Consider the following 15,080-nt stretch of genomic DNA (forward strand, 5'->3'; position numbering starts at 1 on the left):
TTTTGGAAAGGGGGCTAAAGTAATCAAGCCAACCAATCAATATTCATTTGGGATCAGTCAGGCTTTTTGTTTCTCTGGCTGATAATTCTGCGTGATTGAGGACCACAATCTGCATATGTATATTGGCTGAGTGTAGTCTGACTCTCAACACTTATTAAGTTGTGATCACAGATTTGGCTGTATGGCAGTTGGCCCAAACAACCAGATCTGCCCACATTTGGACATCTTTAAGTGAATGGTTTTTCTGTTTATCTTGGGTAGACTTAAACTGTAAGCCAGCTAAAAAAAATAATTCCTATTCTATTCACAGCTATAGGAGGATGTTCTCGTTTGGAACAAAATCATTTTTAAAATCCACACTTTTTTTTCCTTTTATATGTATTGCAAAACTGCTTAGTTTCCCCTTTTAATGCAAAACATGTTTGTTACTTAGAATATTATTAAAATTATTTAGTTCTGCTATACGACTATCGCAAGAACCCCTCCGTAAAACCTTTAAAATGTGTTTTTTAAACAATAGTTATTGTTTTATTTTTGAGGCGGTTTTATTATGCAGGTGAGCAAAAAAAGCAAATGCACACCAGTGTTTTAGAAGGATATCCAAGCAGTAGCTCTTAAGCATCTTCTTGGGGAAACATTTTCACCAACAACTTGTTCCCCTGCAGAACAAACATCTACGATATAATACCTTATGTGCACCCTGTGCCAAGTGCAACTCTGCAGAAGTACCACGGTTTTCAGTCAACAAAGCAGCATGCAAAAATGTTTCAAATGTACTAGAATCTGAATCATACAGTCTATCATATAAACGTGAAGTGGCTTGTTGTGTTATGCCACTTGAAGTGGATGTTTTGCTTTCATAGTCCTGATAATTTAAAGAGGTTGGTATGTCTCCTGAAACACCTTGTTCTATTTGTAAAGTTTGTGTTTTTTGGATGTCCGAAGATGCATTTAAATCTCTCCGAAGTCCCCAAGTTGTCAACTTTTTAAAAAAAAAAAAAAAATTGTCTCCGCTAATGAGGGTAAAGCTCTAAGAACTGTACAAATATGCACCTTCTTAGGCCCTTCAAATCTTGCATGGTTGTTTATAAAAGGCCGTTAAAGATGGTGGCTGTGCTGTGCTCTCCAGAGTTCTGCTATATTTGGTGTACATTCTCTGGGCTGAGAATAATTTTGTTCCTGACCCTAAAATCACTCTATACAGTGTTCAAAAATGAAAGCTCTATGATGTCCTAGGACATCGCCTCAGTTGTAGGTTGACTGAGGAAATGCAAATGAGTCCTAAATCCAGGTCTCATCTGCCAGTCTGCACTAATTGATTCAGGCAAACTGGATCTTATAGTAGCTGTTATGTGGTTTACTCCCAGGTCCAGTTTACAATGAATCTGTAAACTGGGAAGACAAACTGAAGGCCAGGTAACTCCTGAAGATCTCCACTATATTTGAAAAAAAAAATTGAATATAGATTCAACAAGGAATTAGAATGTTTTCTGTGTGGTAGATCTGGGTGCATTACATGCAAGGAAAGTCATTAAAAAAGTGGTTTCTGCCAAGGCTGGAAATAAGTTCAAGATCTGTTTTTTTATAAGCTTTAATATAATATTTGTTATATACTTACTGCAATGTAGATGCAGTATTCACTATGTTGGGCGCACCACCAGGCCGCTGAAAAGGAGGTTTACGGAGCATAAATGTAATATTGTAAATTAACTACAGACACACGGGTAAATTTATCAAGCTGCAAGTTTCCGGCGGGTTTGAAAAATGGAGATGTTGCATATAGCAACCAATCACAATCTAGTTATCTATTTAGTAGATTCTACAAAATGATAGCTAGAATCTGATTGGTTACTATAGGCAACATCTCCACTTTTCAAACCCGCTGGAAACTTGCAGCTTGATAAATTTACCCCATAGTGTATCCAGACATGATGCTCGTCACAAAAGTGATCCAAAATGTTTAAGTATTGTTGGTTTGTGACATATTAAGTAGATTGGCACATGCATCCAGTATACTTCTTGTCTACATAAATACCATATATACCGAGGGTCTAAATGAAGCCATGGATTTAAATTGCATGCTACAGAACCATTTTAAATTCATTGGGTAGACTGTGTTTTATTATAGATGCCATCCCATCACGTTAGCATGAGTAGTAATCACTCAACATGTACATTTTTTTTTCTTAATTTTTAGGTAAGTATTTTGAATGTTGTATGTCAAGAAGCATGGCAATTGGGTTAATTGACTGCCTATGCCGACATTGGTATATATCTTATGTGTAAATGATAGATGCTTATTTAAATGGTATTTGTCGATAGATAAGTAGCACAAAAGACATTCAGGGGTAGATTTACAAAACTGCGGTTTGAAAAAGTAGAGATGTTGCCTATAGCAACCAATCATATTCTAGCTGTCATTTTGTAGAATGTACTAAACAAATGATAACTAGAATCTGATTGGCTACTATAGGCAACATCTCCACATTTTCAAACCGCAGTTTAGGATATGTACCCCGAAGTGTTGTGCTTAATAAGTGAAGGTGTGCAAGCCTTAGCGCTTAAGTCTATAAAATTTAGGATTTGTATTTTTTTAAGTGTTCATAAAATATCACTTATCTATATTGGTATTAGTTTTCACTGGAAATGTGGATTAAATAGCACAAAAGATTTTTTTTTAATTAAATATGTATTATGTACTTTGATTAAATGACTTATAGGAACAGACTACTTTGATTAATATGATTGTCATTTTACAGTTATTACGTTTAATATATATATTCTAGAGAGAGAGGTCAAACTAGGGATGTATATGGTGGTATGCCACTCTACTACTGCCTTTATTTGAAAACTCTAGAAGTGGTGATATTAAAATTGTAATGGGAATGTAATTTTAAACATTTTGACCACTGTATGCATGTGTGTTTAGAATCTTCAGATGTAGAATAACTACAGATCTCTCAGACCCACAAATCTCTGCACACTGTTTCAGCTTTATCAGTGTAGAGCTTCATTTAAACTAGTGCACTTTGCAATATGTGTGTTTGTAAAACCTCTCCCTCTGATGAAGTTACAATTCATGTGAGGAAACATGTTAGTTTATTTCAGAGAGCAAAGTCCATAAATTAAACTATGCATTACTGTTCACTTAAAATACTACTCATTTTATAAATTGTAATAAGGAGAGATTGCATCATTTGTGGTGGTGTTTTTATAGGGATCATATTTTCATTAACAAGTTACACAAAATCATCTGTCTGACTTGTAAATGCCTGCATTTTTGGCTGACCGCCCTAAGCACTGAATATAAGGATACTAACATTAGCATTGTGATATGGAAACCAGGATTATTCAACGCACTTTTAAAAAGATCCTCATTGTGTTGCACTGTGGGTTTAGAGGTTTATCCAGAGACTTCCATCTATTTTTGCATTGCTCATACGAAGTAGAAAAGGGAGACGGCAACTTGTTGTAGCAGAACTGCTAAGCCTTGATTCTAATTAGATTACATCCAGATTTACAACATTTGAGCTGTCGTCTTGGTCAAAATCTGGAGTACAAGTGAGATTCTCCAATAGACACCGAGTATCATTAGTATTTAGTTGTGCATTTTCTATACATTCTTTGTGGAAAGTGTCTCTTGTAACAGTATTCAAATAACGACTTTTTGAAAACATGCTTGTGACATTGCAGCATTCATCAATTGCAGTTTACGTTGGGTTTTACGTTACTATCTGATGATTTTATAAGCACTTTTTCTCCACAGACAATGGTGGACTCTATTGTACGTAGTATTTGAGTTTTTAAATTGAAATTTGTATCATATTATGCATTGTGTTTGGACTGATCAGAGAGGCGAATTGGCAGATGATCATTTATTTGTGGCATCGCATATTGTTTTAATAAAAGTTTCCATGTCTGTGATAGAATTTTCTGACAAGGTTTTATAATGTGTTTTATTTTTCTTTTACCATATTGTTGTTATTTTAGCTGAATAAATTGTGGTTGTAGAGATTTGTAGTATTTCTGGATTTACTATAATGATTATTCTGTTGTGTAAAGATTTTTTGACCGATAAGCACTGGGAGTTGTGTGTTTTCCGGTATATCCATATATGATAGATATATTTAGATATAATATACACAAAATATGAGGGATCACACTCTTTTGTAGAGCACCTGAAGTCAAATATATATTGCCACCTAAATAGTGTATTTTCCATGTAGTTTTTCCAGTATGGTTTCAACACGGTGCTGGATACATTCCTTAGCGATTCTGGCCCATGTTTACATGATAGCGTCACGCAGTTGTTGCACATTCATGCTGCGATCGTTCCAAAGGTGCTCTATTGAACTGAGATCTGGTGACTATAGAGTTCATTGGAGTATACTGAATTTGTTGTCATGTTTGTTGAACCAGCTTGCGATTGTTTGCTTTGTGATAAGGTGCGTTATCCTACTGAAAGTAGCTATTGGTATATGGGTGGCTATAAAGGGATGCACATGGTCCATAATAAAAACAAGACAGATGGTGACATTTTAAAAAAAAAAAAAAAAACATTCTCCACACTATTACACCAGTAGTCTGCACCGTTGACACAAGGCTGGATCCATGGATTGATGTTTACTCCAAGTTCCCAACCTACCATCTGCATGTCTTCAGACCATGCAAGGTTTTCCCAATCTTCAACTGTATAGTTTTGGTGAGCCTGTGCCCACTGTAGTCTGTTTCCTGTTCTTTGCTGACTGACTGTGGTGGAACCCTGTGTGGTCTTCTGGTTCGACGTGTTGTCTTCAGAGATGCTCTTCTGCATACCACTGTTGCAATACATGGTTATGCGAGTTACTGTCCCTTCCTGTCAGCTTGAACCAGTCTGTCCATTCTCAGACATCTCTTATTAACAAGGTGTTTTTGCCCACAGAACTGCTGTTCGCTGGCTGTTGTGCACACTATTTTCTGTAAACTCTAGAGACTGTTGTACATGAAAATCCCAGGAGATTAGCAGCTGTTGAGATACTCAAACCAACCCGCCTGGCGTAAACAATCATTCCACAGTTCGTCTCCTAGATCACATTTCTTCATATTTCTGGTGTTTGGTGTAAACAACAACTGAACCTCTTGACCATGTCTGCATGCTTTTATGCATGGAGTTGCTGCTACATGATTGGCTGATTATATATTGGAATTTATTAGACGCACCTGCTAGATAAGTGACCACTGAATGTACATTCATTACTTAAACAGTGAGGTGTGTGTGTTCGTGTGTGTGTTCGCGTGTGTGTTCACGCGTGTGTTCGCGCGTGTGTGTGTGTGTGTGCGCGTGTGTGCGTGCGTTTTTGTGTGTGTGTGTGTTTTTGTGTGTGTTCAACCACAACAATAAAACCACTGACACGTGAAGTCAATAACAGTGATTATCTTGTTACAATGGCACCTGTCAAGGGGTCAGCTGTATTAGATAGCCAGTGAGCAGTCAGTTATTGAAGCTGATGTATTGGAAGCAGGAAAAATGGGCAACGTAAGGGACTGAGCAACTTTGACATGGGCCAAAATTGTGATGGCTGGGTCAGAGGCTGTTCCTGGTATACAGTGTTTAGTACCTACTAAAAGTGGGTCAAGGAAAGACAACCGGTGAACCAGCAACAGGGTCATGAGCACCCAAAGCTCATTGATGCACGTGGGAAGAGAAGGCTAGCCTGTCTGTTCCAATCCCACAGAAGAGCTACTGTAGCACAAATTGCTGGAAAAAAATAATGCTGGTTATGATATAAAGGTGTCAGAACGCACAGTGCATGGCAGCTTGCTGTATATGGGGCTGCAGACAGTGCCTGCAATGGGCACATGAGCACCAGAACTGGACCATGGAGCAATGGAAGAAGGTGGCCTGGTCTGATGAATCACGTTTTGTTTTACATCATGTGGATGATCAGGTGCATGTGCAGCGTTTATCTGGGGAAGAGATGGCACCAGAATGCACTGTGGGAAGAAGGAAAGTCGGCGGGGGTAGTGCAATGTTCTGGGCAATGGTGTAGTGGGAAAGCTTGAGTCCTGACATTCATGTGGATATTACTTTGACACATACCACCTACATAAACATTGTTGAAAACCAACATCTCTTTATGGTAACAATATTCCCTGATGGCAGTGGCCTCTTCCAGCAGAATAATGTGGCCTGCCACACTGCAAAAATTGTTCAGGAATGGTTTGAGGCACATGACAGAGTTCAAGACGTTGATTTTCTCCAACGTCTCCATATCTCAATCCACTCATGCATCTGTGGAAAATCAAGTCTAAGCCATGGAGGCCCCACCTTGCAATTTACAGGACTTAAAGGATCTCCTGCTAACGTCTTGGTGCTAGATACCATCGGACACCTGACCAGACGGTACTTATATGTAGAACATTCATGTGAGGGCTTACAGTAGAATTTCAGAAATGTGTAAAAGCTACAAGTGTAACTGCTATACAATCAGTGGGTGAAAAAAAAAAAAGGATTGGGTTAAGCTCACCTGCCAACATGAAGACATCTCCTGTGGGTGAGGCCCTAGTCAGTGAATCAAATATATAGTCAGGTTGTCACATTTAAAACCTTTCATGAATCTCCATTTTCTAAAGCATGCAGCACCTGGCGGGAGAGGTCAACTCCCTGAAAAAGAAACTAGAAATTTGTGAAAGAGAAGACTGCACGCTTCTTTAAATCAATGAAATGTGCACAAGTGAATAAAATCATTTGAGACAGCAGCCAAGGACAATTAAGACTAATGTTTATGTTCAAACATAAGAAACAAGAAACAAACGATATATAAATCACTGTTAGCATATACATAAGGGAGAATTTTCTGCTCAATATAGCTATATATTTGGTTAACTCAATATAACTATGTTGTGCACAAAATTCTCCTTTATGTATATGCTGAAACACAATGATTTATATATTGTTTGTTTTTGAGCGCCAGACATTTTTCTACACAGTCAATGCTTTGCCTGCTACACTGCAGTCCTGATCCAAAGTAAGTTGTCAGGAGGAATCAACCACCGTCACCAGCAATGATGTGATGCAGCATTTATACACACCACCCAGAAATAAACTGTTTTGGGTATTGGTAAAAGAGCCTGGTGGTGGTGGTGGCAGCTACTACTCTCCATCATCTGGTGCGCAGTTTGCACTCACAATTTAGTACTGGTGCCCTAGTTACATCGATAGGAGGTCAGTAATGGGAGGTTACTCATGGTATAGAGGAACACTAATTCTGTAAACCACCTTAACATCAGACAGGGTGGCAGAGTAAGCGCATCCTGTCACAGATATAACTGATGGCAACAAGACAAGGCGGCTGAGTAACTCCATTCTGTTCTGATGTAAATGGTATTAAGCAGTGGGATATTCCCAGGTGACATTTCAATGACCAGTTCAGGAGAGCCAAGTTACTTAGGATGGTAGTAACTGCAGTACAAGGGGATGCATAGAATATCCAAGTATGGTGCAATGTTCAAGGCAAATCGTGAAATCCTGTGTCAAATAAAAAAAGGCATTCACATCCTCTGTCCAAGGTTGAGAGTGAGATGAACAGCAGAGATCACAAGTGAAGCAAGCAGACAGCTCTGCAGGCTTGTTATCTAGATGTGGGTCAAAGAGGGGGCACAACGGACTGCAGTATTCATTGAGCAACACCCAATCAGCTTCAGTGCCCACATTAGGATCCTTGCACTTTACTAAGTTTGATGACAGTGATTGAAATACTGATGGACTGCTGGTATATGAGAGGACCTGTAAACTTCCGGAATTGCTCAGGACAGGATGGTTAAAAGGTATGGACCCCACAATGCAAGTACATTGGCCCCAGAAGACTGTGCCGATTATGAGGTAGTCAAAAAGGCTATCCTAAACACTATACTTTTTACCCTCGAAACCTACATGCCCATCTTTTGCCACTTAGCCTACGGCACCCATGAAGAACTCGCCAACCAGCTGTCATGGTGTGGTAGGTTGATGGATCTGCTACCATGACCCAGGACGAAGTAACGCACTTGAATTGCAGAAAATAGTTTAATCTCTCCTGTCCACCAGAGATAAAGGAATGGGCTGGACTGTGAAGTCACTACATTTACAGGAGCTGCCCAATGACCAATTTGACAGACCAATGTATGGTGGTCCAGTCACACTGGAAGAAACCCCATTACAAAAGCCAAAGGACTGTATCAGCAGTGGAACACCCCACTTCTATTTTCCTACCCCTCAGCAATTACCCACACACTCAGGTGCTTCTAGACAGTCACCATTATGCCCTGTGTATGTAAGCTATCAGAGATCTCCGGAGCCACAGCTGGAGAGAAAGTGTTATGGCTGTGGAAAGATCATTCACCTAAAGATGAACTGTCCCATGAGCACCCCATACTCAAGCCCCTAATCAGAGTCTTAGAACCCAGCTTGCTTTGCTGTTCAATGGAGGTGAGCCCACAGAGACTGTTCCCACCCCAGTCCTCCACGTGGAAGTAACAAGGAAAACAATCACTTTTATGGCATAAAGAGAAATATTGTGGATGATGGCACCTTGCGGCTGTGACTTAATGCGATCCCTGTGGATAAAATATCAAATACATTGCTAGATAAATTGAGATTCCCCAGTAAGATCCTAACCGATCAAGACATGCAGTTCACGAGTGAATATGTCTCTGGGCAAAGTGTGGAGTGAGGCAAGACCTTGGTTCAGTCAGACTCTGACGCATATGGTTAGAGCATTTGTAATTATAGAGGGGGGAAAGTGAGGTCACTAACTTTAACACCTGCTGTTTACTTATTTCAAGGTTCAGCAGGAATCTACCAGTTTCCTTCCTTTCAGTTAGTGTATGGCCGCAGAGTCCAGGGACCCCTTCACCTATTTTCTAACTCTTCTGCAGGAGAGCTTACTGCCAAGGATATTTCTGTGGTGGAGTATGTGATAAGGCTTGGAGATCGGTTAGAGAATCTTTTGGTATGGTCAATGTGCTCATGCAGAAGGTGCTTGTGCTGATGCCAACATGTCAGAACAAGTTCTTGTCTGCCTGGGCTGGACCATGCGTGCTCTGAAAACACCTGAAAAACATCACCTATGTGGTATCATTAGATGCTAGGGGGCAGTTCATTTGGAAGCCAGGCTGGATTCCTTAGTGATGCACCATATCCATAAATGAGCATAGGTGAGCATGTGTCTATATTAGGGAATTTAGACTGTAAGCTCCAATGGGGGCAGGCACTGATGTGAATGAGTTCTCTGTACAGCGCTGCGGAATTAGTGGCGCTATATAAATAAATGATGGTGATGATAGGCCAATTAGGCAACTTGCTTGACGGGTTTTACCAGTGCAAGGAGAATACCTACAGGGAGTTACAGGAGATGTTGGAGCTAGAACTTATCTAGCAATCGTGCACTCCATAGGCATCTTTCACTGTATTGGTCCCCAAAAAGAACAAGACAATGCAGATTTGCATAAATTACCGCTGGTTGAACAATGTGACCATGTCTCACTACTATTCCCTTCCCCGTATTAATGATTTGTTAGGCGAGTTGGTCGGACCAAAAAGTATATTTCCATTCTTCACTTAAGTAAGGTGTATTGGCAGATATTACTGATCTCGGAGGCTCAAGAACTGTTGACATTCATCAGCCCATTCGGTGTGTACAAGTTCAAAGTTAAGCTGTTTGGGATGCCATTTGGAAGTATTGCCCATAGCAACCAATCAGATTCTAGCTGTCATTTTCTACGTACTAGATAAATAATGGCTAGAATCTGGTTGCTATGGGCAACACCTCCATTTTCATTTTTTTTAGAAGGTTTGATAAATATACCACATAGTGTCCTGCATAATTCATGTTTCTTCTTCCTATCCTTGGGGAAAATAGTCACCGGAGAGCAATAGTCTGCATGATGAGTACAAGTGGAGCTAATGAGAAGACAAGTACTCCAAATAACAAGCATAATATCTGGGCCACTAAACTTACAGAACAGGTAAGCCTCATAATCGTCTGTAAATGTTAAGTGGCAACAAGCAATTCCTGTTGTTATTTTTTATTTTAAACAAAAACAGTTGTTGCTAACTTATTGTCACGAGCCGCGCCGGTACTCACAGCCGCCGCGGCTCACTTCTGTCTTCTGGTGTCCCGGCCGCCACCTTGACGACCGGGACGTCATTTCTCCTTTCTGCCCGGCCATCACCAGGGCAACGGCCGGACGCCTCTACAGTAGTGCTGCGTCCCGGCGGTGCGCATGCGCGCAACAGGCAGCCTGTGGGCTGATTTAATGAGGAGGGCTGAATTTACAGGTATTAGCCTGCAACTGTGTATTTTAGGGTCAAGCCCTGATTGGCCCTGCTCTGTCTAGTAATTAGCCTGCAGGAGTGTATCAATTCCTGATTGGTCTGTGTCTGTATTTAAGGCAATGAGGTCTGCTGCCTCATTGCCGGTTATAGCTTCTGTTGCCAGTCTGCTGACCTGCTCTGTGCCTTGTTCCTGCCTGTTGGACTTTCTACTGATTACCCGTGTATGACCCTTTGCCTGGATTTGGACTTTGCTTGTGTATCTTGTGACCCTGACCTCTGACCTGTTTACCGATCTTCCTGTCTGCTCGTGACCCTTGACCTCGGCTTGTTAATTGGAATTGCTACCTGCTGACGGCTCTTGACCTCTGCTTGGACTTCACTCCGCTTGCCTGGGTTCTCCCCAGCCGGTACACACTTCACAACCCTCTGTCAGTCTGCAGCCCAGCCTGTCCCCACCATCAGGGGCTCCAGTGAACACCTGACTGGCAGAGTAGACTCCGGGTTGTGTTGTGCTGGCTGGAGGGGTTCCTAACACTTATACAGGAAAAAACAACAAACCGTTAACTTTTATCTATACTGCACCCAGAAGAGTATGCAGTATAGCAAAATAGCGTTAAAATTATATTGCAAAATATTATCTATAACAGTAGAATCACCAGATGGCTTTTTATTTTTGGTGTGCATTCTTTTTAAAAACAGGCAGATATCTACTATACGGATACTTTGTGCAGACCGCCTTATCTGTATAAGGGGCATATTCAATTAGCCGTGATGTTCCTTTTCCAGTACTACGGAACCCCTCAACATCGCAGATTTCTCCTTGCCCCCCTACGGAGGTATGGGGGATTGGGGAGTCAAAGATAATTACGCGATGTTACTTCCCCACGGAGTACCTTACCGACGGTTCGGGAGGCACTCCGCGGCTAATTGAATATGCCTCTAAGGTCTTGTTTAAGCTTTTTGAACTTGCTCAGCTTGCACTAATTGCTCTGATTTTAGAACCCTGCTTCTTATTTTTGCATGGAATTATCTAGCTTACTGCTGGCTATAGGGCTGTAAACACTAGAGAAATAAAGGATAATAAATCATACCACATAAATAACATTCGAGAGTTCCATTTTACAGATGGGGCCATCCCAACACCATGAAAACAACTTCGAAAAATGCAGGTAGCTTTAGGGCTAATTAACCATTGTAAAAAAAACATTGGGTTCTACTTCACACGATTCAGTAGAAGCATACTGAAAAGGGAACGTGCTGCATATTTCTAGTGATTTTGTTAAACCAATGTTCAAATGGGAACAGGCATTTTATTATGGCAGTCATAGAGGTCAATTATTCTAATTGCATACTTTATTTTCTATATGGTTTCCAAGCAGTCAACAGCTGAAATTACACCATAGGATCTCTGTGTATTCACATCAAAAAGGTGCTTTTTAAAATTTACTCTCCCTGGAGCTATGGTGCTATTGGTAACCTATCCTGTATACAAATGGAAAGTGTATGGAATTTGTGTGTTTAAATCAATTAGCAGGAAGTGTTTTCCGAAGAGAAAGATGACATATATGGAAAGTATGAAAAACTAATTTCTGGATCATTAGTAAGTTGATATACCTTGACATTTTCTTTGACTAACTGTACGAACTACAGAGGATTACACATGGTAGACATATTTGTAAGCTATTTCTCTGTACAGTATATGGGCACATATAGAGACTGTATGCCTGTCACTTTAAAAAAATGAATAAACACTAATTAGATCTCAAAGTAATATAAAATGCTGTGTAGTATATGGGACATGGAAAAAGAAGCTCTATTGCATGTGAAAAAAGTAATTTTTATTAACTGTATATTAAATAGTATTTAGAGATAAAACATAAACAAATGCCATCCTTTATATTTTATTCAAAAGCATTATAGTAGCATACCTCCCAGTTGTCCCAATTTTGGGAGGTCACCCCGATTTGCAGCCCACAAAAGGGATAGGGCTTTCTCAAATATGTCCATATGTGAGAAGAGTTTGGCGAAACCTATTTTGTTCCGCTTTCATGATTCTAAATGTTGGGCGTTATGTAGTAGTTAGTATCAAAGCTACATCCCAATTCCCCTATAATAACTCATTTAACTTATGGGTTTTTTGACAAGCCAGAAAGAAAAGTTCAGGAACCAGTTGTAGAAAATATTAGTTGCCAACATTTTACCTGCCTTGAAAAAGATATTCGGAAAGTAGGGTCAAAACTGACACCCGATGTGCATTTTGCCAGACTAAGTTTATCTTCAGGGGTACCACGCCATTAACAATTGTTATTGATATAGACCACCAATAAATGAGGGGTAGTTCGAAAATATACAATCATGAAACCGCTGATTTATAGTGATGGTGTATGAATGAAAGTTCAGTACAACTAGCATGCATCTGATCTCCACTTAAATATTCATGATACAGCACACACCTTCACCAACAGGAACGTGTGTTCAGTGATCCCTATTGTAATAATAATAGATCTAATAGTATAATTGTTATACTCAAGTTCATGATCAAAGTATTGAAGTGCAAAGAAGTATAATTAGAAACAAAAACCAGGTATGCCACAATTCTTAATGACCAACAAATTACATAGTACAACCCTATGTGTATAATGAACAAATCATAAACAAATCTTGTTATACAAACACACAAATGTGGCCTTCAGTATTCCTTTTAGATATCCACCTACATTCTTGTCTAGTGTATTTCTTATACATTACCACATAAATTAATCAATGCTGTATCCACATGTACATTCTAGACAATGAATTAACACTTCTGATTGGCAGTTAAGATCTTATAAATTAATTACAGAACCACAGAGCTGATTGCACACAATGTATAAAATTGCATTGCATGTGACAATAAGTTTGTCACTCTTTTAATAAATGTCTTCTAACTTTTTACCTGCTCTCTGTCCATTTAAAGGGACAAAGACCTGCACATACCTCATCACTCATTCACAATGATGTCTTACCCATGCCTTGCCTAATTTATTGTATTGTGAGCGGACGATCACATGTGATTAAGAGACAGCAACGCTTTTTGGGTTGAAGTAAGGGGAGTATAAAATAAAGACAAAGAATAGCAATCTACTGAATGATGAGTTCTAAACACCTAGTAATTGCTTCATACAAATTAAATAAAATCCTAAATTAAGCAAATGATTTAATAGTCATCCCTAAAGAAGAATTGAAATAGTTTAAGTTAAGTTTAAAGTGCCTTTAACTTTCAAATAAGAAACTCTGGTTCAGGTGGTTTTATAAAGCCACACAGATCAAAGTTACAGTAACACTGACCTGTGTATTCTGCTAACAAATGCACAAGAATATAAATCCTCTGTGGTAATCAATTGTGAATGCCCACCTGTAGTTGCAGGAGAAATCGTCTGAAACATGCACTATTTGTGAGGCAGCTATAAAGTTTAAGAGCTACTGGCAGTCTAAAGTTTGATCATTTTATACCCTATGTTCCAGTTTTTCACCTGCGCACATTCCTAGTAAAGTTACTTTATTGAATGAATTAATGCTATAACTGTTCATTTTAGGATGTTGTGTAATTTCACACGTGTTTTAATTCTAGGTAGTGACCACTGTGTATGAACACTGAAATGATTCTTGCCCAAGGTAGGTGTTATTCCAAATAATTATTGCCAGCAAGTATTAGGAATCATTTAGAGACTGTTAGAAAACAACCTTATAGACATGTATATCCTGTCATCTGAGCATTTAATCTGGCTTGTGCATTGCTTTAAAGATTTTTACTTCTAATTCTGGAAACTCGACCAGTAGCTCTGTATCAAATGTAATGCTGAAATCTGTTAAAAAATCTAAATCCGTATTAAATCTGAATTTATTGGCCCATATCAACTGTGTACCAGGCTGGCACAAGTGTTTCATAGTTTCCAGAAGTTTGTCCAGACATGTGTGGTGGTAGACTACATCAGCTGCCAAAATATAATCAAACATGCAAGTGGCCTTTGGGTAGTTTGTTTCAAGGTCTTGTCCCCAGACCAGTTCTCTCATTTCAGGAATATTCAGACAGCGCCCTCTTGTGTTTCTTGACAAATTAAATCTCAGATTTCCAAGTGCATCAGGCAAATCAGTTGCTATGACGTGGGCTCCTGGAAGAGGAAATTGGTATCATACTGTTGTGTATGAGCATTAGTAGTACGCATTAGCAAAAACACTCCTTTGGAAAGCAATTAGTTTATATGTAATCTGTAGTTAGATTAAGCACGTTGAATAGCAATTGAATCACAGACCTAAGATGCATGCAACAATCGATACCAGGCCTGTTCCTGAGCCGATTTCAAGAACTTTCTTGTCTCTCAAATCAAATTCATCTTGGTTTTCGTCCAGGAAGTAACATAATGCCTTTGCCTGAAATAGGTGAAACAAAAGTTACGGTTAGTATGCAATATCTCCATTTCAAAACCATATGGGAATGTTAACATAGACATCATTGATCCGTGATTAATATTTAAAGTAATCCTACACATAGCGGAAACAGACATTTTTGCTGCCAGATGAACCCTGGCTAGGATCTCTCTCCAAGTAGCTGGACTGTGCTATATATTTTAAAGGCAAATAAAATTGTAGTAATGGAAAATGTGAGTGAGCATTTTGAACGAGCCTTTCACAACATATGGCAGTGTGTAATTTTTGAATGAGCTATTCCAACATTGAAAGAGACACAGCTATTTTCAGCTATTTTCTTTTTAGATTCTCTTCTTCTCTGAAGAGGTTGTCCACGTAA

General features: G+C 39.4%; 1 protein-coding gene across 2 annotated transcripts in view; it reads right to left on the bottom strand.

Moving 5' to 3' along the window:
• Positions 1–994: 994 nt before the first annotated feature.
• Positions 995–15,080, bottom strand: part of LOC142141462 (protein-lysine methyltransferase METTL21C-like) — a 113,202-nt gene continuing 99,116 nt past the window's right edge. For both annotated transcript variants that reach the window (XM_075199972.1, XM_075199971.1), the window contains 2 exons: positions 14,587–14,704; positions 995–14,445 (listed from right to left, as the gene is read on the bottom strand). In XM_075199972.1, the coding sequence (XP_075056073.1) occupies positions 14,051–14,445; positions 14,587–14,704 (513 nt within the window). In that variant the 3' untranslated portion in view covers positions 995–14,050. The remainder of the gene's footprint in view (positions 14,446–14,586; positions 14,705–15,080) is intronic.

This window comes from Mixophyes fleayi, chromosome 2 (assembly GCF_038048845.1).
Source record: "Mixophyes fleayi isolate aMixFle1 chromosome 2, aMixFle1.hap1, whole genome shotgun sequence".
NCBI lineage: Eukaryota > Metazoa > Chordata > Amphibia > Anura > Limnodynastidae > Mixophyes > Mixophyes fleayi.